The sequence below is a fragment of the Calonectris borealis genome, unplaced genomic scaffold (assembly GCF_964195595.1).
Source record: "Calonectris borealis unplaced genomic scaffold, bCalBor7.hap1.2 HAP1_SCAFFOLD_123, whole genome shotgun sequence".
In the NCBI taxonomy this organism is placed as follows: Eukaryota; Metazoa; Chordata; class Aves; order Procellariiformes; family Procellariidae; genus Calonectris; species Calonectris borealis.
In genome coordinates, this window is record NW_027441511.1 from 68,314 (window position 1) to 94,203 (window position 25,890).

A 25,890-nucleotide genomic window follows, 5' to 3' on the forward strand; every position below is an offset into this window, starting at 1 on the left:
ATCTCACATACTTGCTTTCAATTCAGTTCCACAATTCTAACTGTTTTCCCTTTAGAGGGAGCATCACAGTAAGTAATCTGCTCTCCAGCTTATCTAGCAGATGGCACAGCGCTCGCTCAGCTCACTCTTCTCTGTTCGTGTGATTTCCACTGTACGTACCAGGGAACCAGGCATCTCTTCCTCTCTCTGTACTATGTCAGGGACTTCCAGTTCACTTTTTTTTTTTAAATTTAAAATAGATATTGAACTGAAAGCACCAGGCATGGTCAATATAAAATTCCTATTCTGTACAGAGCAATTTATTCTCCTTTTCTTCTTTTCCCCTGCTCTCTGTCCGTGCCTAAGTCCTGGTGTTTTGCTGGTGTCCACACTCTATATGCACTCCAAAAAGTCTCAAAACTCCCAAAACGCATAACATTATCAGAAGCCACAAACTGGCACAATCAGATGTACAACTGCAAACTATAACCTATTCTTGGCTTTCACTGAGGACACACAACATTGTTAAACCCTGATCTGCCCCAAACTGGAACAAGCCAAAGGTAAACCACATGACAGCTTGGCTGGCATGGAAGGAGAAGAAAAGATGCTGCTCCCTTTGCACCCAATTTTAGAAAACCTAAGGAAAAAAAAAATACTATGGAATGTTCTCTGGTCCGATTTCTGCAGAGCTTTGCAATAAATCAGGACAACGCCACAGGGTCCTGATAAAGCCACTACTTGAGACTTCTGGACTGAAAGTCCAGAAGAAATTTAAGACCCTTAAAATATGCAACTCCCTTAGAAGGAAGTAATGATTTCCACCATATCAGAGCAAATAATTCACAGCAAAAGCTTTCATTCTTCTGCTGCCACAGCACAAAAAGGAATTCCTTTCGTCCCATGCTTACACAGCACCCTAGGATTTTCAAAAATACTAAGCAGTCTCACTTCTGAGCAAATATAATTCACCAAAAATATTCCAATCTAAAGGTAACTTAAAGAGGTCTTACCTAATGGAAAATACAGGTTAACAAGGAGCAAAAATTTTCTATTTGAAAAAAAGCAAACAGATCTTCACTTCAAAGATGAGCTCAGAACTCCTAGGGTAAAAGATCTCAAAGTTTAATTACAAGTGTTTTAAGATACAAAAATAAATTTGAGATCTTGAATGTAAAAACGGTTGACATGCCTGGAAAGAAAAGATCACATGCTGATCATTATCTCAGTCTCACTGTCCTCTTCACAACCATTAGAGCACATCACGCTGACTTAAAACAGGGATATTAACAGGAATATCTGCCGTCATACATCATGTCTGCAGTATTATTAGTGTGGAGCCATTAAAGTATTGTGCATTACATTTGCATTCCTATTGAACGTGTTAACTATTTTACACTAAGTGTCTGCAGCTGCTTATTTTAGGAAAACCAAGCACAGAAGTTAAATTGAGATCACATTTCAAATAGAAAATTATTCTGCACAGTCCCCTAAAAACAGTATTTGGCACCAAACAGCTGTTTAACCTTGTTATTTTAATCGAGCTGTGGAGAGGAATTACCTGCCTGAAGAGAATTTGATTCTAACTCCAGAATTAATGTTTACATACACAAAATAGCATCCTGTGATACAGGAGAGAGATCAAACAATCTTTTGCTTGAACACACACATACTGCACCATTACTGTATACTGATCTGCCCAACTCCCTTTTTTTGTGGGGAAGAGAGGAAGTTAATACCAATAGATAAGTTCAGCAGTGTCAGGAAAACCTTATTCTTTAATAAAACTTAAGAACCACTTCATTTTGGTTCTATAAGCACTGCTTAGTGAATAGTTATAAAACTTACTGAATAGTTTTATAGCCATATATACATACTGCACATTCATGTATTGCCAGTATTTATGTAGCCTTGTGTGCTGTCATGATCAGGCTGAAGCCTCAATCAAACAAACAAACAAAAAAATTAGAACCACATCAATAACAAGTAATCAAGCCAAATCTATCCATATAGCATCTATTATAGCTTTTTCAAGCTTATGCTTTTAAACAAAGTCCCGCATCACCACAGAAGCAGAAAGTTTATCTAGTTCAGTCCAATTCTCTTTCTAAAAAGACATGAAGTCTGTAACAGAACTGCCAGCAACTACTGCCGTGTGACAAGTTCATAGCGCTGCTCCACAAGCATTCAAGTATTCACTTTTTCCACATTTCAGCTGTGGTTTGTCCCAAGTAAGGTTAGCCACTTATGTGAAGTCACCTCTCAAAAGGTCATCCCTCCCCACCACTCCTCCCAGTTCAGTATACAATCCTATCCACTAAAAGGAGCAGAGACAATGCTGCCATGGCTTCTGTTGCCGATTTAGTCCAGATCTTAAAAGTCAGCTGTAAATCTCTTCCCTGAAAAGTCTCAGTCTTCTCTAGCCAGGCAGGCTCAATACTGTGCCCCTTAAGATACCTCTGAAGTTCAGTACCACCAGAGTCAACGAACTGTTTCTCTGGCACATATCACTCAAACAATGGGAAAAAAAGATAGGCTCCAACACAGTAGCTGTCAGAGGGTGGAGTCAAGCAGGGCGGACACACATACACCCACTAACGCCTGTTGGTGCACACACACCCCCTACATCTGGACTTCCAGGCAACACACAGTATTCTTCTTCCCAATAGGTACCGGTTGCCTGAAATAAAAGGGTACAAGAGCTTAGGACTTTGTAGTTGTCATGATTAGAGTATCTGGGTTCTCCAGAAAATCTGAAATTCATGATTTTTAACTATTCTGATGTTACTATTTTGACATGGCTCCTTAGACGAAGTTCCAAAGACCGCAGTATGTGAACTACTGGCATGCAGCATGGAATGATAGTTGTGAGCAAAACAAAAGTGAGACGGCATATGCTGCTCTGTGGTAGACTACTTTAACAGTGACCTAGCATAGAGATTATATTTGCAAATAAATTGATTCCTTACTCTTAAAAAAGACAGTTGCTGTGAAGAAACATGCATGAGAATTACCTAGAAAATGATCCAACTCATGCACTGATGCAATTTTTACCTGCATTTACCCAAAACTAATTTGCAAGTAAATTTTTGTTGAGTGTTAAAATACATACAACATTTCCTGCTCTCAAGATGCATGCTCACATTCAAATTTTAATTAGTCTTTCAATTAATTTTAATTAGTCTTTCAGTTATTTTCAGAAGACAACAATTAGAAGAGTCATGCGAATTAACAACTTGAAGGACTTACCAGTCTCATGAGTAGAGCAGATGAAAAATAAGGGCAGTGGAGAAAGTTCAAAAGATTCAGATTTGGTAGAACAAAATTATCTTGAAAAACAATTTCAAATGAGTATCAGACTTGCATGTATTCTTAAGATGCAGGAAAGAAACAGAGGCAAGTTAAAGTTCATTTCAGCTGCTTCTGGAGGAAGATTCTGAAATTTCCAGGTAACTCTAAACTACATGAGGAGAGAGCACTAAGTTCTTGAGCCCCTCAGCCTATGCAAAGGCACTCATACTGGAGTGTGTAATGGACTTTACCTAAAGAGTTTGCCAGTAAGCAGATATTAATTTTAAGAACTAGGTAAACCCATGTCAAGCAATAAGCACAGTATAAGAGATGTCTCCACAGACATTACTCCTCGAGGCATGCAGAAATCTACATTGAAACAGGACATTTCAAGTAACGTACAGCATCTATTAAGCAAAAAATATATTAAGAGAAATTTTATTAAATATTTGCTGCATTGTGGGCAAAAGTATCCAGCCATCTTACCTGGCATGGTACAAATTCAATTAACACTACCTAGGAAACATTCTCACACTATTATGGAATTTAGGCGAAAGGTGTTTTCTTCTCAACTTTCAATGACCTTTTGTATTCTGTACTAACCATGACCTTCACAACTTACCCTCAATAAGAAGAAAGATTCTCACCTCTAGATGTTCCAAATTTGCACTCTGGCCTCTTAAACAATTTCCAGAGGGACAGAAAATAAACCCCGAAAAATCAGCAACATATTCTATCACAGCAATTTTGGTTACCTGATTAGCGGAGGAACAAGGCACATAAATCATGATGACTAGGGAACTGATAGACTTGAGAAGAAATTTTTTTCAGAAGACCTATCAAAATCTCCTGAAAAGCCCTAAATCTACATTCTCCACAGATGAAAGCCAACAGTTGGTACCCATGACCAGATAACACTGGTTTCTAGAAACAGTTCACTAGATGCAGTGATTGCCAGTACTTGCATTCCCCCCTCCCAACCCCAGATCACCTTTCAGCTTTTATTAAAAAAAAAAAAAAAACACAAAAAAAACCCCAAAAAAACCAAAAAACAAACCCACGCACAAAAAAATCCAACAGAAACAATATAATCAAAAAAGCCCAAGTATTTTGGCCATGGTGAAGAACCTTCATCAACAAGTCAAAAGTTATGGTTTGAATAAGATTCCAAAATCACATACAAAAGCAGGGTTTGCAGAATTTTATCTCTGAGAAATTGCCAAAGGTCAAGGTAAAGGAAGAACAATGCTTGGTTTACGGATAAACAAATCCAACAGAAGTAGAGCCAGACAGCCTAGAAGTTGACCTACCTATGAAAGAGGTAACTAACGACAAATCATGTTTTATAAATTGCTACCACATTTTATAAACAAAGTTTTCCAACCACTGACATTCCAGTTCAGTAAGAACAAAGAATAATGACACTTTACAATGTTACAGATACCTGCAGGTCTGAAAAAATATTTCCACAGTTGAGGGAGACAGTAACACAACACAAGTTAGCAGTACAGGATATCTGAAAGCTTGCAGTAGGGTAACTTTGAATCTCTTTAGATTTCTGGGAAAAAAAGCAAGGTTTGATAACTACTTATCAAGACTACAATGTTCTGTATTTATCTTTTTTTCTTAGACAGTAGCCCACACTTCAGAGGAGAACAAAGCAGAGCTGCCTACACTGAAGTGTCAAAGATATGAAAAGATAAATCAGACCGTAATCCTGCATGTTTAGCAGTTAGAACTGGTTTTAGCAAACCAAGAACTATTTTGCATGTGGATGAGGCACAGTGCTAGCCTACCATGCTAATGCTGCAGAATTCTCGGAAACAGCAGTTTCAGCAAGTTAGGACTCTCATACAAAAGCAACATTTGGGTCCAAGCTCAAGCTATTAGAGTCAACCAGCTATACGTAACTGTTCTTTTCTAGCTGGCAAAATTCCCAGTTATCCCAATGTTATCAGAATAACCTCAACTTCTGTTCCCAGAGTCTGAAAGCAGATTTCTTCATTGATCTGAAGTACTATTACTCCACAAATCAAAAATGGAATGAATACATGAAATGTCATCCTAAGCAAAAAGCTGAACCTGAGTCAGCAGTAAGACCTTGCAGCAATAAAGATTAAACATGAACTGGGTGGTATTAGCAAGATCAAGAGGAAAAAAAGGTTAAAAGCTCTAGCTAGTACCCATGAGACAACATCTGTATCCAGTTTGGGGCCCCTGGACTAAAATAAAGAGCGATCAAAAACTGGAGGAAGTCCAATGGTGCTGAGGCCTACGATGTACAAGCAGGGATGCTGAGAGAGGTGGTTTCATTTAGCCTGGATGACCATTCTCAGAGATGCAAACAGAAAAAACAAGAGCAAAGCAGCAAGCTGCTGCAAGGTAAATTCCAACTGGATAAAAGGGGAGAAAAAAAAATCACAGTGGTAGTGGCTAAATCCTGGACCATATACCCTAGAGAGGTTGTGGTAACTCTGTCCTTGGACATGCTCACAGTTGACTGGACAAGGTCCTGAGGAACATGATCTAGTGCTGAAGTCTGCCCTGCACTGAGCAGGAGGTTACACCAGATGGCTCCAGAAGTCCCTTCCGACCTAAACTGTTTTGTGATTCTGTACTTGCGGAAGGCTGCAGCTCACAAAGGGGAGTCCAAGCTCTAAGTAAATGCCTTGTCTTACCTCATGATTGTTACCAAGTTCTTGTGTTTACTCTGTCAGTTGTCAATGTAAAGTGCGAATGACTCCTTATCTACTGTAGGGTTTTTTCCTCTATTATTCTTACCTATGGCTCGAAAACTTTTGAGGCACTTAATGACTAGAAAGAGAGGCTTAATATGGATAGCTTCTTAAAACAGCAATGTAACTAATACCCAAATTGAGATTAATAGTTCATAAAGAAGAATTCATAGTTGTTTTTTTCCTGCCAGCAAACTCAACATTTATTTAACAGAACTCCGAATATCCAGAGAGAGGCATAAAAACACATATTCCTGCTCCAGAAAACCTGTGGTCTCCATATACTATTTCTGTTAAACAAGTATTCATTCACACATGGAATTTTATTAACAGATCATTTCTTATTTGAGCCTTTATAAATATGTTTAAAAACAAAAGTTAGTGTTGACTCCAACTTCCCCACAGATTATGTAACACTGGGAAAGGAAGAGAGACAGTATTAAAAAATAATGATCAAGGAGCAAGAATTGATATTTATTCCATCTAATTTCACCTTGCCTACTACATTTTTCAGAATCTCTAAGCGTACATAACATTCCCTCACAATGTCGATCCTGAATTAAGTACTCTTTACAGTCAGAGTAATTTTTTTTCATCATTTCTGTACTTGCAATAACTTACAACAGTTGATATTGCTGATAAGGAAGAGAGGGAACAAAAAGTCAGTTGAACATTAAATGGTATTTTGATTAGATAGATAGAAAGACAGATAGAGTGTCACATGGCAGTGATTGTGCTGATATTCTCCCTCTTTCCCAGTGCCCATCCACTTCTTCTCACAGCTCCTTTTAATACAGGGAAACATCCGGAAAGTTCTTGCAAATCAACTGAAAATACGAAGTCCATCTAACCCACTAATTCACTAAACCTTCAAATACACAATGAATCAGAATGAAAACAGACCTTAATTTCATTCATCTGAATTAGTTCCTGAAGTCTTGTATACATCCATCAAAATGTATGTAATTCTTACTCTTTCCATTCAAAAGCAAGCATGTAGAATGCATGTAGAACTGAAGAACTGCAAGCTTTCCAAAAGGCAGCCTCACGCAGGAGATGAAGGAGAAGGAACAGGGGGAAAAAGCATTATAGCTGAATGCTGCAAGCGACCTACACACCCATCTATGTTACAAATCTCATTCACTAGCCGGTGTGAGACTTTTGTAATGCTTCCCACCAGGCACTAGACAAGAAACATACACATTTGACTTTATTTTAAATAATAACTGGATCACACTAAGTCCTCACTTACTGCATAGTTTTGTACCATTACCGAAAAAAAAATCCCTAAACTCAAAGTCCTGCTGAGCAGATTTTCATTTAACTTCCATAACGAACAAATAACTTCAACAAGCCTCTTAGTTTTGCGGTTTCGCATGAACAGGATTTTAAGTAAAGCAGGTTTTATCTGCAAAAGCAACTTCCCTTTATTCTAAAGGACCACATCTCAAATAAGATTTAGTGCAAAATTTAAGGAAGGACTAACAGAACAGTAATTCTAAACAGAAGTTATATTATTTCACACATAAAGGGAAAATAGGGATTAAAATTAATGTGGACAGTTTCAGTTCCACACCTAGTGGAGAACAGGCCACATGACAAAGTTCAAAACTTGACATAGTGAATTAGAGGATAGGAATTTTGAAAACTGTATCATTCAATTTTCAACAATTTTCAATCTTTATCAAAAGAAAAGGCTGTTGTCTTTGTAGAACTCCAACTTTACACCTATGGAAGACTTGCTTTGAGAGAGAATGTTTATTTCAGAAAAATTCTGCAACTTTTCTTTTGTTCTACACAGAGATGTGATAGTAAGTACGGATGACGGGAGGACCACTAGTCTTCCATTTCAAGTAGACAGAAAGTGGCTTTCAAATAAGTAGTATTCAAAACCATATTGTGAAGCACCCATCAAATAAGTATACCTGAATATCTTATGGGCTGCTGAAATACTGTTTCCAGCATCATCTGTTAATACAGATCCTCGGTGCCTATGCTGCTTCCCACATCACTGAAACATAAGCTTGTTTGCCTTCCTCTCTCCCCAACCCTTTTAAATGCCCATTATTGACAACAATTAGCTCAAAATGTACCCAGATAAAGTAGTGGGGAGGGACGAAGCTGCCACCAAATTCCTCTTTTTCCTCCAACAGGAGAGTGAATCATGTGGGGTCAGGCAACTGCAGCACTGGGGAGCCCAGCCCACCCACAGGGCAGTGAAGCAGCCTGTGCTGGGTGTCAGTGCGGATTCCCTCCGCCAGAGGCTGGGTTTCTGGCATCCTTCCTTCCAACTTCTGGACAAATCCACCTGCAGCTCAGCTAGTTTTTGTTCATTTGTGGTTAAAAGCACTGTACTCGCATCCTCCCCCCCAGCAGATCCAGCTCTTTCTGTCCCTCCTCCTACATACTTCAGTCCTGTTGTCAGCCTCTCTCCTCCTGAACAGCTTATACTCTACTAGGCTTCATTTAACATAAAACATGCACAGAAAAGGAGACAACATCATATATCAAGTTTAATATCTCAGATTACTCAATCGTAATTATTTTAATCCTTTCTCTTCCCTTCTATTGTCAGTGAATCCCCTTTTTGGAGAAATGAAAGTGGGAAATCAACAGTAAAATGCTCCTTGTTATGCTACCTTCCTTTTAACACCAAAATTAGAGAAGTACAAAAGCAACAAATGGCATTATGAAAGGGTCCTATTCATTAACACAGGTGACTTACTTATGGTATCGATGGACCTAATTCCTTAAGTTCAGAACTCCCAATTAAGTGTGACCAGTCACCTCAAAACATGTATGTGAGTGTATCTGATATAAGTGTATGAGTTACATTATTTCAGACTTAATGCTGAAACCAGTAGTTGTTACTGTGAAACTTAAGCCCTTTTTCTTCTCAGACTACAAGTAAGGCCACAGTCTGGATTAAGTTTGTGCTTCTATGTATGGTATAGGATGCCAATCCTGCTTCAGAAGCTTTTTCTCAGAAATACAGAGATTCTTTGGAAACAGTAAAACATAATATTCTTCTTAAAGCCCTTTATTTCATGTGTAGTCCCTGTTCTCTGTAGAGATTTCCTGAAATCCTGCTACTTAGAACATTCAGATCAAAAACTTCTAGGAGCTGCCTGAAAAGAAAGAGGATCCAGATTCCTGGAAAAATAGACAATATCCACAGCAGTTGACTAAGTAAAGACTTAGGATTCTTGTAATCCATTCAAAAGGAAAGGAACTACATGGCTTATTACTTAACCGAACATAGTCTTTTTATGGTCACCCTGTGTGTAACCATAAAAAGCCTCATCCTCACTCTCCACAATGATAAATGAAAAGCATAAATGAAAAGTACAACTTCTACAGTAAGATCACAGCGGTCCTGATTCAGCAAAGCTGTTTAAAAAGCTGAGCACTTAGAAAATCTGTGTTTCAGCAGTACTGTACAGAAGCAAAGTCCAAAGGTAAAACTCATTAAGCTACACTACTCTGGGTCACTAGGGCAAAGGGACAGACAAGCCACCGACTCTTTAGTCTCCCAGCCAATTATTTGCTCACACTATTTCTCAAACCAAGTTCCTGCATACATTCAAATGAAGGAAATTAATTCAAACTCATGCTTTATGTGGAAGACCTCCGGCCTTTTAGAGCTGATACAAGTACACGTGACACTTGAAAACAACCAACATGTCAGGTTTCTTTGTCAGTCAGCATTACAGCTCTTTCAGAAGCAATAATCCATTTTCATGTGCTAACCTGGAGCCTAATGAGAGCACTAGTACTCCACCTAGCACTGTACCTGTGATGTCTTAAGCTCTTTCAAGAGGAAAGCTATGCGTAAACAGGCAGGAAAGCGGTCTCTTTTCTCACTTTGGATCTTCCTGCCACACCCAAAGAGGCATGTAACGACCTGAGGAAACAACCAGACCTTTCAGAGCCTCAAACTGCTGAAGAGAGAGCAAATGAGCCAGGGGAGCAGTCAGGAAGCTTTCTTCACCATAGTGCTCAAGAAGGCAGGGCAGGAGCACTCCATTCCCAAGTGCCCTTGAAGGTGCCAGGATTGACACGCAACCAGCCAACAGCGTTCTCCTTTCTTTCATCTCCTCTATAACTCAATTTTCAACTGCAGACCCAAGCCATCACCAACACTTCATAACACACCACGGTATTTCCACAACTGATATGGAACACACAACCTCATGCATAGTGCACGTGCACACACGCATATGGTCTCACAAGGAAAAATAAACACTACAGAGTGCTAAGAAATAATTTTACGAATTTTATTCCAAAGCACATGCTTCTCTAAGCATCTTCTTGATACTATAGGAGATTTACCCTTATGTGATAAATGATTTAGTCCCAAACAGGATTCCAATTTAAGTTTACAATTTATTAAACGAATAGAGGCAAGCAAACAGCACTGGGTGCGCCGGGAGTCTCTGCTCTACCAAGACGCACGCCATACAGTTCCTGTTTTGGGTTTATATCCCTTATACTAATACATATTCATGAATAGGCGTGTCTTCTTCGGCGCATGTCCTCTTCTCCTTCTAGGGTCTTCTCAAATCTTCCTCAGCTTGCCCCCAGGATGACCCCAAACTTTATGCATGCACTTTACAAGTTTCTCTTTACACAATACTATGCGGTCAGTGGTCAAACTGGTTTGAGCTGGTATACCAAAATGTTCGTTAGGTGGCTTTCCCAAGAGGCAAGAACAGAAGTTGAAACTTAACTCTAAAGATAGGGCTCCCCCACCCACATAATGAGGATGCAGAGGCCTTGCAGACACATTCACCAAGGCACCACCAGGACAGTTCCAGACATACCATCCTGATAGTACCTTAGTGAATGCGCCCGCAAGGTTAGTCTGTCTGGAACAGACCTGATGACTTCAACTATTTTCTTTTCAGGGCTACCATTAGCCTGTGGTTATACAAGAACAATCAGAATGGTTAAAGATTACATATACAGAGAGGGTCACATTTCACCATGCGGCCCTAGCATTGTTCCATATTGACACGAATCAGGTGAACACATTTCACAATCCCTCATCTTCTGCTTTTATAGTATTGATTCGTGTTGTCGTTTCCAATCAAGTCAATACTCGCCGAATTGGTATCAATTTCGGATCTTCTTTTGTTTTTATTATCATCAGGGAATGGGTTTTCTCTTTCCCTGGTTCTGGATCAATAGGTACTGCAGATATCTGCATTCCTTGTATAACTGAGTGTATTAGTCTAGTGAAACAAGGTATTAAACATGGAATTATTAACAATCCCCCACATATCCCCAATACAACTATCCCGATTTTAGTAAGCCAATCACCACCCATAAAATCTCCCCAAAATCCTCCTAGATTGACTCCATTCCAAGTTTGAACTGGGACATGTGCAATTTTCTTCATTTCTTTTACAAGCTCTTTTACAGCTTTTCCTTCGTCATCAATTTCTAAACAACAGTTACTAAGATTAAATTTTCCACAAACACCCCCTTCCTGTGCTAGCAAATAATCCAAAGCTAAGCGATTCTGATACAAAGCAGTTCTCATCTTGGTGTTTTGTTTTGCAATTAATCCAAGTGCATCTCCAGTTTTATTTACAATTATTTCTACTACAGCTTGTAACCTAATTATACTATTAAGCATATATATTGGAGTCCTGTAGCCCCAGGATCCGTCTTCTGCCCATGTAGCTGGATCATAATAGGCAATGATTCTCTCAGGAGGCCATTCGTTATTTTTCCAATGTCCAATTTGCAGGCTCCGTTTATGGCGTCTTTTTCTTAACTCATCAGCTTCAGTATACACTTGGACTCCTAGTCGCTCTCCCCGATTTATGGGTAACAGGAAAAAACTAGGTCTTATAGTTCCTAATACACAAGATCCTATCCAATTCTTTGGCAAATATGCATATGCTAGTTTGCCACAAATCCAATAATGTCCTTCAGGAGTTGGCCAACCATTTGGTATGTTTGTTCCATTGGTCCAATTTTTAAATTGATTATTCATTTCCAGTGGGCTTCCCCACTTATCCCAGCTATTCCGAGTTTCATTCCACAAATAACCTCCTTCACACTCCAGGTTACTCACTTTTCTTCCATTTTCTTTCAGATTTTGCCAACAACTCCCTCCAATTATACTCGTTTGGAGTACTCGTTGTTTCCTATTACCCTTTCCCATTGTTTTCCAAACTTGGGGATTACTTATGTTGCTCTCCATAGCTTCCCAGGGCCATCGTTCACCTTGATTTGTTCCACCACAAACATAACAATTAGTTATATTCAATGACTTAGCAATGTTTTCAGCCAGATTTACAAATAGATTTTTAGCAACTGTGGGAATTTCATATTTCACTCCTGTTTCCATTTCATGATAAAATGAATTAAGTAACAGTCTATGTTGCACCAATTCCTTTGCCCTTTCTTTTATTTCAATATTAGTAACTATACCTGGGTCTTCTCCGGTTCCATATATCATAAGTCCAATTTCGGTTACTTTTTTTTGTTTCCAAATTTCTAGATTTATAAGAGTTATATTTATCGGGTTACAGGAACGGGCTGTACAATTAGAAAAGGCTGTCTGTGTTTCAATTTTTGCCTCTAAGTTGGATCCTTTACACTTCTGGGGTAAACCCCAGCTGGATTCTGTAGTTCAACAGACACAACCCCACCCGGTTTTTCCACAAAAATAGTAACTTTTGGCAAGATATTCTGTATCACTGTTATAGCAATAGGGTGTCTCCTTAGTTCTGGGACATAAATATTTTGGTTGATTACTATAATATTCTCTCCACTCTAAGCTCCCACAATTACTATATAAATCATCATCTATAATATCGCATGCATCAAAAATTACTGACACCAGTGTGCTCAAATTGGCTATAACCTTACTTGTTCCAATTAATTTACCTCCTTCTGATTTCATCTCTACCCAATATTGATAAGGGAGTTCTTTTGGATCATAGCATACGGTCCTGTTGCCTTCTCTGCATGGAGCATACTGGGTTTGGCCATAAATGCAGATTCCTATTTTCTGGCCTTTACAGTCATAGACAGTATGATACACCAAGGTTTGGGAACCTACCCGTCCCTTTCTAGTAGTTACTACACATTGACTGCAATTGTTTGCCGTTGCCAGGGTCAAGAAACTCACTCCCAGTAGGGCTAGAAAAGGTCCGGTAAGGGTCATAGTGATGGCAGTCACAGCCCAAAGGGGTTGCAGCCCTTGGCAGACTTTTCCAGCCACTGCACTAGTTTCCTATCCGGTCTTGCCCTCTTCTTCAGAAGTGAATCTTCTGATTACATTGGCAACAATAAAACCTAATCCACGGGAAGTTTTCTAGGGAAGTGGTGGCTCCACAACGAATACACTCAAAGTCTAAACAGTTACTTAAATAATGTTCTTGTCTTCCCTTTGGAGAAATGATATATTTAAGACAGTTAGAACACTTAACTCTTATACATAAACAACACCTTTTACATAAAGGACAGGCGCTAACTCCAGCTCCTTTCCAGGGGTTTAAGTAAATATGGTTTCATGCCGATCCCCCCATGTACTTAATCTTTTCATAGTCGGTATCTATGTAAGATTCTTGTTATTTATTAAAACAGGAGTGATCACAAAAATTCCCACAGCAACTTAGCTTATACTCTTTGATTAAGGCTTCTTTAAGTTCGTCTGATGGTTAGCTTAGTTTCTCCGGGTTTAGATGTGACTCTCCACTCCTTCACTGGACTTTTCACTCGCGACACATGTGTTCATCCTTTTTTAGCAGTTCTCACAGCGGTTTTTGTAGTTAATAAAACAAGAAAAGGTCCTTCCCAGACGGGAGACAGGTTTCCTTCTTTCCATGTTTTTATTAGAACTTTATCTCCTGGTTCTAACTGATGAATTGCAAATCCTAAAGGTGGTGTTTGGGCCACCATCCCAATCTCTCTTAATTCTTTTAATCTTTTTCCAATGGTAATTATGTATTTTTGGATACTATGATCCTCAATTACATTGTTCCCCAGAGGCATTCCTTGAAGATAAGGCATGCCATATAACATTTCATATGGCGATAATCCAGTCTCACTATGTGGTTTAGTTCTTATGTTTAAAAGTGCCAATGGTAAGCATTTCGTCCAGGGCATTTGTGTCTCAATCATCAATTTAGCTAATTGTTGTTTTATTGTTTGATTCATTCTTTCTACCTTCCCCGAGCTCTATGGGTGCCACGGAGTGTGGTATTCCCACTGAATACCTAATGATTGACATAATAATTTTATTATTTTAGAAGTGAAATGTGTGCCCTGGTCAGAATCAATGTACTGGATTATCCCATATCTAGGTATCAAATGTTCCAATAAAATTTTTACCACCATCTGTGCCGTAGCTCATGCTACAGGGTAAGCTTCTACCCATTGTGTTAAATGATCTACTATTACCAATAAATATTTTATCCTCCCTACCTTAGGCAATTCAGTGAAATCGACTTGTACTTTCTCGAAAGGTCTGTAAGCTGTTTTTCTCCCTCCCGTGGCCGCTTGTCAAAACACTTTTGTATTTACCTTTTGACAAGTTAAGCAACCTTGTGTAATTTGCTTTGCTATTTCAAAAATTCCAATACAGCCAAATTGTTTAAGGAAATGATCACTTAACGCCTTTGTACACCAATGTGTTTGCACATGCAAACGTTGCAATATTTGCCTGGCGTAGGCTTTTGGTAACATTTCTTGCCCATCGGGCAGTGTCCATTTTCCTTGTTCTAATTTAGCTCCTATTTTCTCCAATTTTATTTGTTCTTCAGGGGTAAACTTCTTCTCTCTTTCCTCTCATCCTTCTTCGCTGGTGTCCTCCTTTGTTTGTACTGCATTAATTTTAGCAACTTTAGTCCTCAGGGCTGCTTCCTGGGCCTCTTTATCTGCTAAGTTATTTCCTCTGGTTTGGTAATCTAATCCCTTTTGGTGTCCCCTCACATGTACCACTGCTATCTCCTTTGGTTCTCTTAATGCCTTTAAAATTTTTACTATTAATTCTTGATGTATTAGATTCCTCCCTTGAGTATTAATCAAACCTCTTTCTTCCCAAATTTTTCCAAAAGTGTGGACCACCCCATACACATGTTTAGAATCCGTAAATATAGTCCCGCTTTTTCCTCTTAATAATTCCAGGGCCCTACATAGGGCATACAGCTCACAAGCCTGAGCTGACCATGATGGACTCAGAGGTCCTGATTCCACAAGTTCTAAGTCCTTATTAATTATTGCATATCCCGATTTTCTCTTCCCTTCCATCACTCAGGAGGAGCCATCTATAAACAGCGTTTCTCCATTTTCCAATTCAGTATCTCTTAAATCTGGCCTCACCTTAGTCTGGGTCTCAATTACCTCTAAACAGTTATGTTGTAATTCCTCCAATGGTTCTCCAAACAAAAATTGTGCTGGACTCTGAGCAGAAGTCACCCTCAGTTCTAAGTCAGGGGAGTCTATTAGTATTGCTTCATACTTTAGGATCCGGCTGTCCGTTAACCACTTTTCCGCTTTCTGTTGTAAAACATTTCTGACATTGTGTGGGGTATACACCTTTAAAGGAGCACTAAAGGTAATCTTCCTAACTTCCTCTATTAATAATGCTGTAGCAACCAAAGCTTGGAGACAAGCAGGCCATCTTTGCTTACTGGATCAAGTAACTTAGAACAATACCCCACGGGTTTTTTAATTCCTGCCCAGTCGAGTAAGGACTCCATATGCTGTCTGGCTTGATGTATTCACAAAGAGATAGAAAGGTTTTTCTAGATCTGGGAGGCTCAATACAGGTGCTTGTATTAATGCCTTTTTTACTTCCTCAAATCTCTGATCATCTTCAGTAAACCACTTGAGTTGGTTATCAGTTAATTTTTCATATAGGAATTTTACCTTTTCACTATAATTTTCAAGCCATGGTCTACAATATCCTAATAATCCCAATATTTGCCTAATTTCCTTTATAGTTTGTGGGGGTCTTAAGGATAGAATCCCAGATACCCTGTCAGGATCTAACTTCTTCCTTCCCTTACTCAGCCAATGTCCTAAGTATTTTACTTCCTGTTCTACAAACTGTAGCTTTGGTCAGCACACCTTTAATCCCTTCTCCCCTAGAAAATTTAACAATTCAATGGTGGCTTTTCGGGTCCCCTCTTCAGTTTCTCCTGCTACTAATAAATCATCCACATACTGCAATAATTTTAACTCCTTGGGTATTATAAAATCTTGTAAGATTTTCTCTAAAGTTTGTCCAAATAGATTTGGTGACTCCGTAAACCCTTGTGGTAACACAGTCCATCTTAATTGTTGTTTTCGTCCTGTTTCGGGGTCCTCCCACTCAAAGGCAAAATAATCTCTGGATCCCTCATCCAGAGGACAGGCCCAAAAAGCATCCTTCAAATCTATTACACTATACCAAGTATGTTTGGGAGATATATGACTCAATAAAGTATAAGGATTTGCCACCACAGGGAATTTAGTGATTGTTCGCTGATTTACAGCTCTTAAGTCCTGCACCATCCTGTATGACCCGTCCAGTTTCTTTACGGGGAGAATGGGCGTGTTATGAGGTGACATACATGGTTCTAGGGTTCCTTTTTCCAAAAGTCTGTCAACTACAGGTTTTAATCCTTTTCGACCCTCCATAGGTATAGGGTATTGCTTGATTCTAATTGGGCGGTGCGGATCTATTATTTGAATGCTTATGGGGTCCATTTTTATCTTTCCAGTTTCCCCTTCTTTATACCACACTGAGGGGTTAATAGCTTCTTCATCCTCTTGTGTTAAAGTGTATAATTTAATCTGCAATTTGTCCCCTTGACTCTGAATGCTCAAGTTTAATTTCAAAATCAAATCCCTTCCTAATAAATTGTATTCCGCTTCAGGGAGCAAAAGTAAATCATTAAGACAAATTTTCTTTTCTGTTTCTACTTCTACATCTTTCAAGATATTTACTTTAAAAGGCTCTCCTTTTGCCCCTACTACTGACATATAGCTCTTCCCTTTTTCTATTCCTTTTGGAAGTTTTTGAATGGTTGATTTTTCGGCCCCTGTATCCACTAAAAATAAAACTTTCTCTTTATGGGGACCAATTAATAATTTTATCAAGGGCTCTGTTGATGTTAAAGTCCCCAGAAGATATAGCCCCTGACACCCCTAATCTTCTTTGAACGTTTTCTCATCTTGTTCCCGCTTACGGCAGTTCTTCTGAACATGTCCCCTCTTGTTACAGTAGTAACAGACGGGAGTTGTAAATCTCTCTCGATAAGGCTGTCCCCGGGGTGTCTGCTCTATTCTTTTTTCCCTTTTCTCTCCAGATGGAGTCTTATTTTTCTGACTTTCTCTTACTGCTGCTACAAAAATTTTTGCTTTCGCTTTCTGTTTTTCTTTGTCCCTCCTAGCATAGACTTTCTGGGCTTCTCTAAGTAACTACTCTAATCCTCTTTCTTGCCAGTCTTCCAATTTTTCTAATTTCCTTCTTATATCCCCCCAGGATTTAGCTACAAATTGCGTTTTAAGGAGTGCGGTCCCAGCCACTGTATTCGGATCAATTCCAGAATACATTTGTAGGTTTTTCCTCAACCTCTCCAACCATTCTGTTGGAGATTCATCTTTCCCTTGTTGTTCATTAAATGCTTTATTAATGTTTTGCCCTCGGGGAACCGCTTCCCTTATTCCCTGTATGATTAACGTTCTCAAATCCCTCATATTCTGTCTTCCTTGGGGTTGTTCATGATCCCAGTGGGGATCCACATTTGGCCATTTCTGATCTCCCGGGGGTCCTGCCTGATTCTGTCTTTCCCAAATTCTCATTCCAGCTTGTCTAATCATTCCCCTTTCCTCAGCAGTGAATAAGATCCCTAAAATGGACTGTATTTCTTCCCAGGTATAGGTATTGGGGCCTTGGAATTGGTCCAGTTTTTCAGCTACTCCGAGGGGATCATCTAATAGGGTCCCCATTTCTTTCTTGAAATTTCTTACATCTGTGGTATTTAATGGGACTGCCACAAACCCGATGCCTCCCTGATTGCCCCCGAGGGGTACTTCTCGTAAGGGATATAGAGAAGCTCCCTCAGATACAGCAGTCCTACTTCTCGTACATGCAGCCGGAGGTCAATCTAATTCCGGTGCTGTTGGTGGTGGAGGTAGGGGCAACGGTGGTACTGGTAGAGGTACTACGGCCACCGGAGGGGGAGCCGCCGCCGGAGATGGATTGTTAGGATATGGAGGCGGTAGGTTATCCAGTGGCTCCCATTTATCATCTTTTTCATTTCCCTTTTCGTTTTTATCTCCTTCTTCTCCCTGAAACTTTTCATCTGTTTTTAATGTAAGTATTGAGGCTGGAAAAGGACGTAAAGTTCTGATCCATAATCCTGCATAATCACTTTCCTCCTGACTAAAAGGTTCCTTTGAATTAACATATATATTTAAGGCCTGGCAAATCCAGTCTTCAAAAGATCCAAAAACAGGCCAAAAGACATGTGGTCTTAAAGGCTTCTTCAGCCATTCAACCATACAATATTGAACCAATTTTAATTTACTTTTTCCTTTTCTGGGGCCCCTTTCATTCCAATTTCTAATCATTATTCCTAATGGACTTTCTGATGGTATGTCTGGTAATTTGCTCCCTTTCTTCTGGTCCCGGGCCTTCGATTTTGTCTGACCCATCTAGGAATTTTACTGTGGCAATTCCTACAGCCCTTGGTTACCAGTAAGAGTGTCTTGCAGGGGGTTTAGGACCTACCACCCACCCATGAATCCTATAGAAATCGCTTCGGTCCTTCACCAGCCAAGTCCCTCGTGGGAGATTGGAACCGCGGTTAGAAGACCTCCACAATCGCTTCAGAACTAGGTTCCGTCTCAATCACACACTTACACACACAGGAAACCGAATCCCACCCAACCGAACGGTATACGCCTTAAATACATACAACTCCGTCGTCTTCGTTCGGATCTTCGCGTGCAGAATTACAGGCAAAATAAACTACTGCAGCCGGCAAGGGAGCTCATAAAAAATCAAATTCTTTGCTTGCCTCTATTCAGGTTCAGGATGGTGTTAGTCCCGACCGGACCAGGAGCCACCAAATGGTGGGGCGCCCCTCCTAGATCAAGTCAGAATTCAGGAACCAAGACCATCCCGGACGAGCCCCCAGTTGTGATAAATGATTTAGTCCCAAACAGGATTCCAATTTAAGTTTACAATTTATTAAACGAATAGAGGCAAGCAAACAGCGCTGGGTGCGCCGGGAGTCTCTGCTCTACCAAGATGCACGCCATACAGTTCCTGTTTTGGGTTTATATCCCTTATACTAATACATATTCATGAATAGGTGTGTCTTCTTCGGCGCATGCCCTCTTCTCCTTCTAGGGTCTTCTCAAATCTTCCTCAGCTTGCCCCCAGGATGACCCCAAACTTTATGCATGCACTTTACAAGTTTCTCTTTACACAATACTATGCGGTCAGTGGTCAAACTGGTTTGAGCTGGTATACCAAAATGTTCGTTAGGTGGCTTTCCCAAGAGGCAAGAACAGAAGTTGAAACTTAACTCTAAAGATAGGGCTCCCCCACCCACATAATGAGGATGCAGAGGCCTTGCAGACACATTCACCAAGGCACCACCAGGACAGTTCCAGACATACCATCCTGATAGTACCTTAGTGAATGCGCCCGCAAGGTTAGTCTGTCTGGAACAGACCTGATGACTTCAACTATTTTCTTTTCAGGGCTACCATTAGCCTGTGGTTATACAAGAACAATCAGAATGGTTAAAGATTACATATACAGAGAGGGTCACATTTCACCATGCGGCCCTAGCATTGTTCCATATTGACACGAATCAGGTGAACACATTTCACACTTAAGTGATACGTAAGCCACTTAGGCGCATGTCACCAAGCACCAGACGCATCTAATTTTTGTCAGTATTATGTCTACAGGCAGCCGCAAATCTTAACTGACATATCCAGAGCAAACTCGGTCTTGACGAGTTCAGAGAAACTAACACATTCTCAGATGACAGACAAGGTTCAATACAACCACAGCTGCCATTTCAAGAAGCAAGGTTTCTCCTTTCACCAAATGTCAACAACTTGAGCAAAAACTACGCTGATTCATCTTCACTCTCAGTGGTTCAAACTTGTATCCCATTACCCAAAAGAGCCCTCAGAGAGCTAAACCTGCAGATGAAGGCTGAGAGCCCCTGCACTGCAGCCTTACGCCATGACCATCGGCCTGCTGGAAAGTAGAAAGGCTGTGTACAAACCACTCAGATGCTTGTTCTTCCATGTTACACACAAGTGTGCCAGCCACTGACCAAAGCCAAAGCAATTTGGCTTTCTCCTGCCATAGTTCATCCCTGGTTTTCAAAAGGGAAGGTTTATGAACTTAACCTACAAGACTGTGAATCTCAAGTGAAACTCCTTTCAGCACAGAGTGAAGTGCTATGAACATGCTCTGCTCTGGGACTTTGTTTATACCTACCACCACAGCACTTTTTACAAACTACTTTAAGAAGCTCCCTTCTCAGCAAGCTGGTCTTCAAAGATACTATTCCAAATGCCTCCTCCTCGTCTAACACTGTACACAAACCCTGGCACACAGTGCAGGGTGAGCTAGGTAGGAAAGACCCTAGAAGTCAGTTACTTTCAACAAAACACTGCAGGGCCCAAGTTCATTTACTGAAGTACTAGGTTAAGCGCTGAGAATCCAAGTGGCATAATAAAGGCCATAGGAACTCCAGGGAACAGGGACTGTATGGGATCATTAGAGGAAGCAATTACAACCCTATGGACAGCAGATTGCGAATATCAAAAAAACCTAGCAACAGCATGTTTTGATCCTTAACAACGTTGATAGCCTAAATATAGATAGGATTCCCTGTGGCACAGAAGGACCCTCAGAAGCTCCCTGCTCATTCAATACCTGTGAAACTCACCACGAGGTCGCACGACATAAGAGAACGGATGCATAAAATATGGGTGTGTGGTGTGCAAGTACAGACAAAAAGTGAACAACTTTTGTTTTTGAAACGGAGCAGACAGTGGATGTTAAAGGGAAGGATATTAAAGGCCAGGTTACAGACAGAGCACCTGGAACTTCAAAGGCAATCACCTAGTTTGAACTTAATCCTCATATTCTCATGACGACATCACATGGTGACCAAGATTACCTGTTCCCCATTCAAAAGGTAGTAAGGAGAGCCTTTGTTCTCTGGAATTAAACATACCTGAAAAGATTCAGGTTAAAAAGCTCAGTCTAGTGAGTACCACTGTTTCTGTAACACTGGCAAAACCACTGGAGACTACACTGGAACAGAATTTGGACAGATGGCTTTATTTTGTTGAATGAGAAAAGTTAAGAAGCAATTAAACACCCTACTTTGAGCAGGGTCTAAATACGCCTATTCTACTGTGCTCCCTCCACGCTGAAGGACAGCATTTGTTCAAGTTAGCAGTTGTGCTACCAGAATGGGTAACAGAAGTTCATGCTTTGAAGTGCTGAGAAACCCCCTGCTTCAGAATTAAGTCTGGTTCCATGGCAACAAACAGACAGAGGTCCACAAAAGCTTCAGCACCTCAAACATGACTGATGACTGGAATTCTGCTGCACAGTACTCTAACTTTAACCTAAGAATAAAAAGCAATGAAGTCTTCAGCCAGTTTAGTAGATCTAAAGAAACTGCTTCTCTTAAGCTTTGCAAATAAGGCAGCCTTTCAAAGAATGATGTTTGCCAATTCTCTAAGTATTTTATCAGCCTATTCATATCAGCCTATTCATCTCATGAAAAAAAAAAGTTTACATGAGGAAAGAGAGATTAGCTGAAGCAATCACAAGTTCAAAACAGGTTAGATACAGCCAACCCTGCTTGATGTCTAAAGTTTATTTCTAGAATCGTTTCTTCAAAAAATATCATACTTCAGACATTATATCCTAAAAATAAGAGACATTATGAAGGCCTTAATAAATAAAAACCCAAAAAACACCCACAAACATCCCAAATCCCAAAAAGTAGACTAGTCCTTTTCCTCATTCACCACTTTCACTGGATACCTGCATTTAGAATACCTTATCGTTCATACAAGGGCCACATTTAGAAGAGGTCATATAACTGCTTTGAGTGGCCAATGCTTTCATTTCAACAACTGAGAGACAAAATGTCAGATGTTCTCATTCCATACAAAAATGAAAGAAAAAAGGCATAAACAAAACTTGTTGTGGTTTAACCCAGCAGGCAGTGAAACACCACAGAGCCACTTGCTCGCTCCCCGCCCCCCACCCCAGTGGGATGCGGGAGAGAATTGGGGCGGGGGGGGGGGGGGTAAAATTAATGGACTGTGATAAAGACAGTTTAATAGAACAGACAAGGAAGGGAAAATAATAACAACAATAACAACAATAACGATAGAATATACAAAATGAGTGATGCACAATGCAATTGCTCACCACCCACAGACCGATGCCCAGTCCCTGAGCAGCGATTGCTGCTCCCTGGCCAACTCCCCCCAGCTTATATACTGAGCATGACATCATACGATATGGAATACCCCTTTGGCCAGTTTGGGTCAGCTGTCCTGGCTGTGCTCCCTCCCAGCTTCTTGTGCACCGGGCAGAGCATGGGAAGCTGAAAAGTCCTTGACTAGCGTAAACACGACTTAGCAACAACTCAAACATCAGGGTGTTATCAACATCATTCTCATACTAAATCCAAAACACAGCACTGTACCAGCTACTAGGAAGAAAATTAACTCTGAGCCAGCCAAAACCAGGACACAAAACTATAACTGAGATTTGGAAAAACCATAGTAGTCACGCAAGTGTCTGGCAAATATTTGTATTTTAAGCTTCATACACTTACATTGATCAATAAAATATCCCATCACTACTAGACCACTTATGAATCCTTAGATGTCAAAGCTCTTCAATACCTACCTATATTTACCTCTTTATGGGACATGAGATTAAGGACTGTGGCCAAAATCACAAAAGGCATCACTGGAAAAGCCAGGAAGAAAGCCCTTGTTCAGAGGAAAAAAACCTTGTTCAGAACTCCTTTTACCGTAATGTAGAAGAAATCTTTTAAGAAGATTTAAGATGCTTCTATAGATCATAAAGATAATACAGAGTAGAATTCAGAGCCTTAGTCCCTAGCAATATTTGCCGACTTACTCAGAACAGAAAAAAGAATGTTGTTAACACCATTTTAAATTAAAATAGCAAGCTATTACCTCTTTCAAAGTAAAATATCACACAAGACCTTTCTCCTATGATCTTACTTAATCTCACCGTTAAAATACAAATATATCTTACAGAAACATTACCTGGCAAAGAAGTTTGTAAAAGGTCCCAATATTTTTCGTTTACTGTCCACGTCTGTCTCTTGACAACACTCCTGCTGGTTCTGATCATTGGTCTCTTTAGTGGAATTCAGGGTAACATCCGAGAAGTGCGCCTCATCAGTCTCAAGATTCACAATTGCACTTGAACTGCTTGTGACCACGAAGTCCAAAATGTCTTCATTGCTAACTGATAAAGTTGTTGACAGTTCTGTGCTAAGACTAGAAACACTACAAACAGAGATATCATCACTTCGATTCAGAGTTTTTGAAGTTGGACTATAAAGTTTGACAGTGTCATATCCAGTTCTTGGGAAAGTAGAGGATTTTCGCACAGCATGGTCATGTTCAGAAGTCAGAGAATGTGGAGGCATGTAAGACGGCAGTGTGTACGCACTCTGAAAAGCCCTGTCAGGCACAATTTCAGGTTCTGACTGCTTTCTCTTCACATTTAACACACTGCAGTGAACAGGCTCTGGATTTCCTATTTCTAGAGTTGGAATACCAGAATCCACTGATTTAAGGCTATGACAATCTTCTAAAGCACTGGACAGCTGGCCAGGCCCATGCTCAGGTAATGAGAGAGATCTTGGGGTCCCGGAGTTCAAGTTTTGAAGGCTCTGGATACCGCTGCCCACTCTTGCGTCCAGAATTCCCATGAAGCTCAAACCATTTAAGGAGTTGGATAAATTTACATCAGTTGTCTTGGCCCAACTGATAACTGGTTAAAAAGAAAGAAAAGACAAGATTATGAGTTTGCAGGAAGGTTGTGGTTTGTTCTTGACTGTTTGTTAGGTTTTTTTAAATACACTCAGTCATGTCATAATTTAGGCATTTAATTAAAAGTTATTCATCTTCTCTTGCTCGTGATTACTATCCCTTCCCCCTGCTTGAACAAGCAGGACAATGGCAACTTAAATTAGGCTTCTAGAAAATGTCAAGCATGAAAAGCTTTTCATAAGCAGTTTGTGTGCCAGTGTTTGCTTCATATACATCTCCTGAGAGTGAAATTACATACTATAAAAACTGCAGTACTTTAATGTTCCATGTCAATATTAAGACAAATATTTGAAATTTACTTTTATACAGTCATAAACGCATATTTACTGATGTTGGAAGGCTACAAAACTTGTTTCCATACACTTAGACCAAAATTCTGAAGTGGTCATTTAAATAGAATTTCTTAGCATTCTTCTGGAAACCATAAAACTGATAATAAATTTGTCACTGAAATAGAATGCATAATATATCAGTTTTGCATTAAGCAAGAGATGCAAGATCTGAATAGCTATACGTTATCCATGTAGTCAACATTTTGACAATACACATGATGCACTTCATCAGTGCATGTACAGTAAAACTGACACTTGCAAATATATTGTATTTACTGCACTCAGGGATCGCTATGCTTCATATTTGCAATATAGATTCACACTGTCTCGCCAGGGGCTGCCAGCAGGGCAGTTAATCCAGTCAGTGCCCCACTTCCAGTCTAAATCTGAGCGACCCTCAAAGAGGGGGCAGTCAAGTATGAGCTGCAGGTTAGATGCACTGTCCTCATGGGCAATTGTAGCCTTTCATAAACCTTGAACACCATCAGGACTGCTGCCCTGGCTCCCAGAACTGCTGCTGACCCTTTAACACACTACATGATTATTATTGCGACATTACATACATCTCCTCTTTTTATATGAATAGTTAAATTATCTACAGCTCTGCTGAAGTTTGCAATGTAATTACTCTGCAGCAATTGGCAGAAAAAATATGCACATATTGCTTCGGTTTCTTCACTCTGAAATACTCTGCGCTAAGTGTGAAGGACTGAAGAATACTCCTCACATCTTGCAAACAACTTGCTTTCTAGATGGCTTTTTCTCCAGTTCCTGAAGCCTGGTCTCCTGCTTCTGGTCTCCTATTCTCTCTCAAATGTAGCACTTAATTAAAGGTGCCAGTTGTCCTCTAGGAGGTCCTCCCCGCATTCTACTTTTAAAAAACAAACAAACAACCCCCTCACAAAAAAAACCAAACCAAAACCCAAACATCTCATTTGGGAAAACTGGTTCCTCCCAGCAGTTCCAAACCACTGGCTAACGGCACCTAAGCCCTGCCAAACACCAGGGTTCGACACACTGTCCGTTCTTAGATCCAAGCCCATCAATACACTTTGGCTTTGTGATACCGACAGGCAGTAGGTGACAGAAAAAACATTTCAAACATATTCCACTGGTCCAAACCGTAATGATTTTTTCTACAAGCTTTCAGTCACATGAAAAGCTCATGAATCCAAAGGTACTTCTTATGCTATACCAACTCTTTAGCTTACTACACAAATTCTGTTCACTAGCTGATCCGATGCTCCAGTTCAATCCACTCCTCCTAAGTGCAGAGAAAAGTCAAGTAGAAACAACGCTGGATATTTCATCTTTCAGACCTTTGCAGAATTTTTTAAGAGCCAACTATGTACTACCCATCCAAATCAATCAATGCATCAATTGCCTAATCCTTTGGATAAGTAAGGCTTCAAATTTATTGTTTTGACTAAAAAGCTTGTGAA

At 40.0% G+C, this 25,890-nt stretch overlaps 1 protein-coding gene across 5 annotated transcripts in view; it reads right to left on the bottom strand.

Moving 5' to 3' along the window:
• The window catches only part of TBC1D14 (TBC1 domain family member 14), an 86,982-nt gene that overhangs the window by 56,991 nt on the left and 4,101 nt on the right, over positions 1 to 25,890 (bottom strand). For all 5 annotated transcript variants that reach the window (XR_012671436.1, XM_075139154.1, XM_075139153.1 and 2 more), the window contains exon 2: positions 23,322 to 24,057. Coding sequence is in view for 4 of the 5 variants with exons in the window: in XM_075139154.1 (XP_074995255.1) it covers positions 23,322 to 24,057 (736 nt within the window). In the remaining variant the exon portion in view is untranslated. The remainder of the gene's footprint in view (positions 1 to 23,321; positions 24,058 to 25,890) is intronic.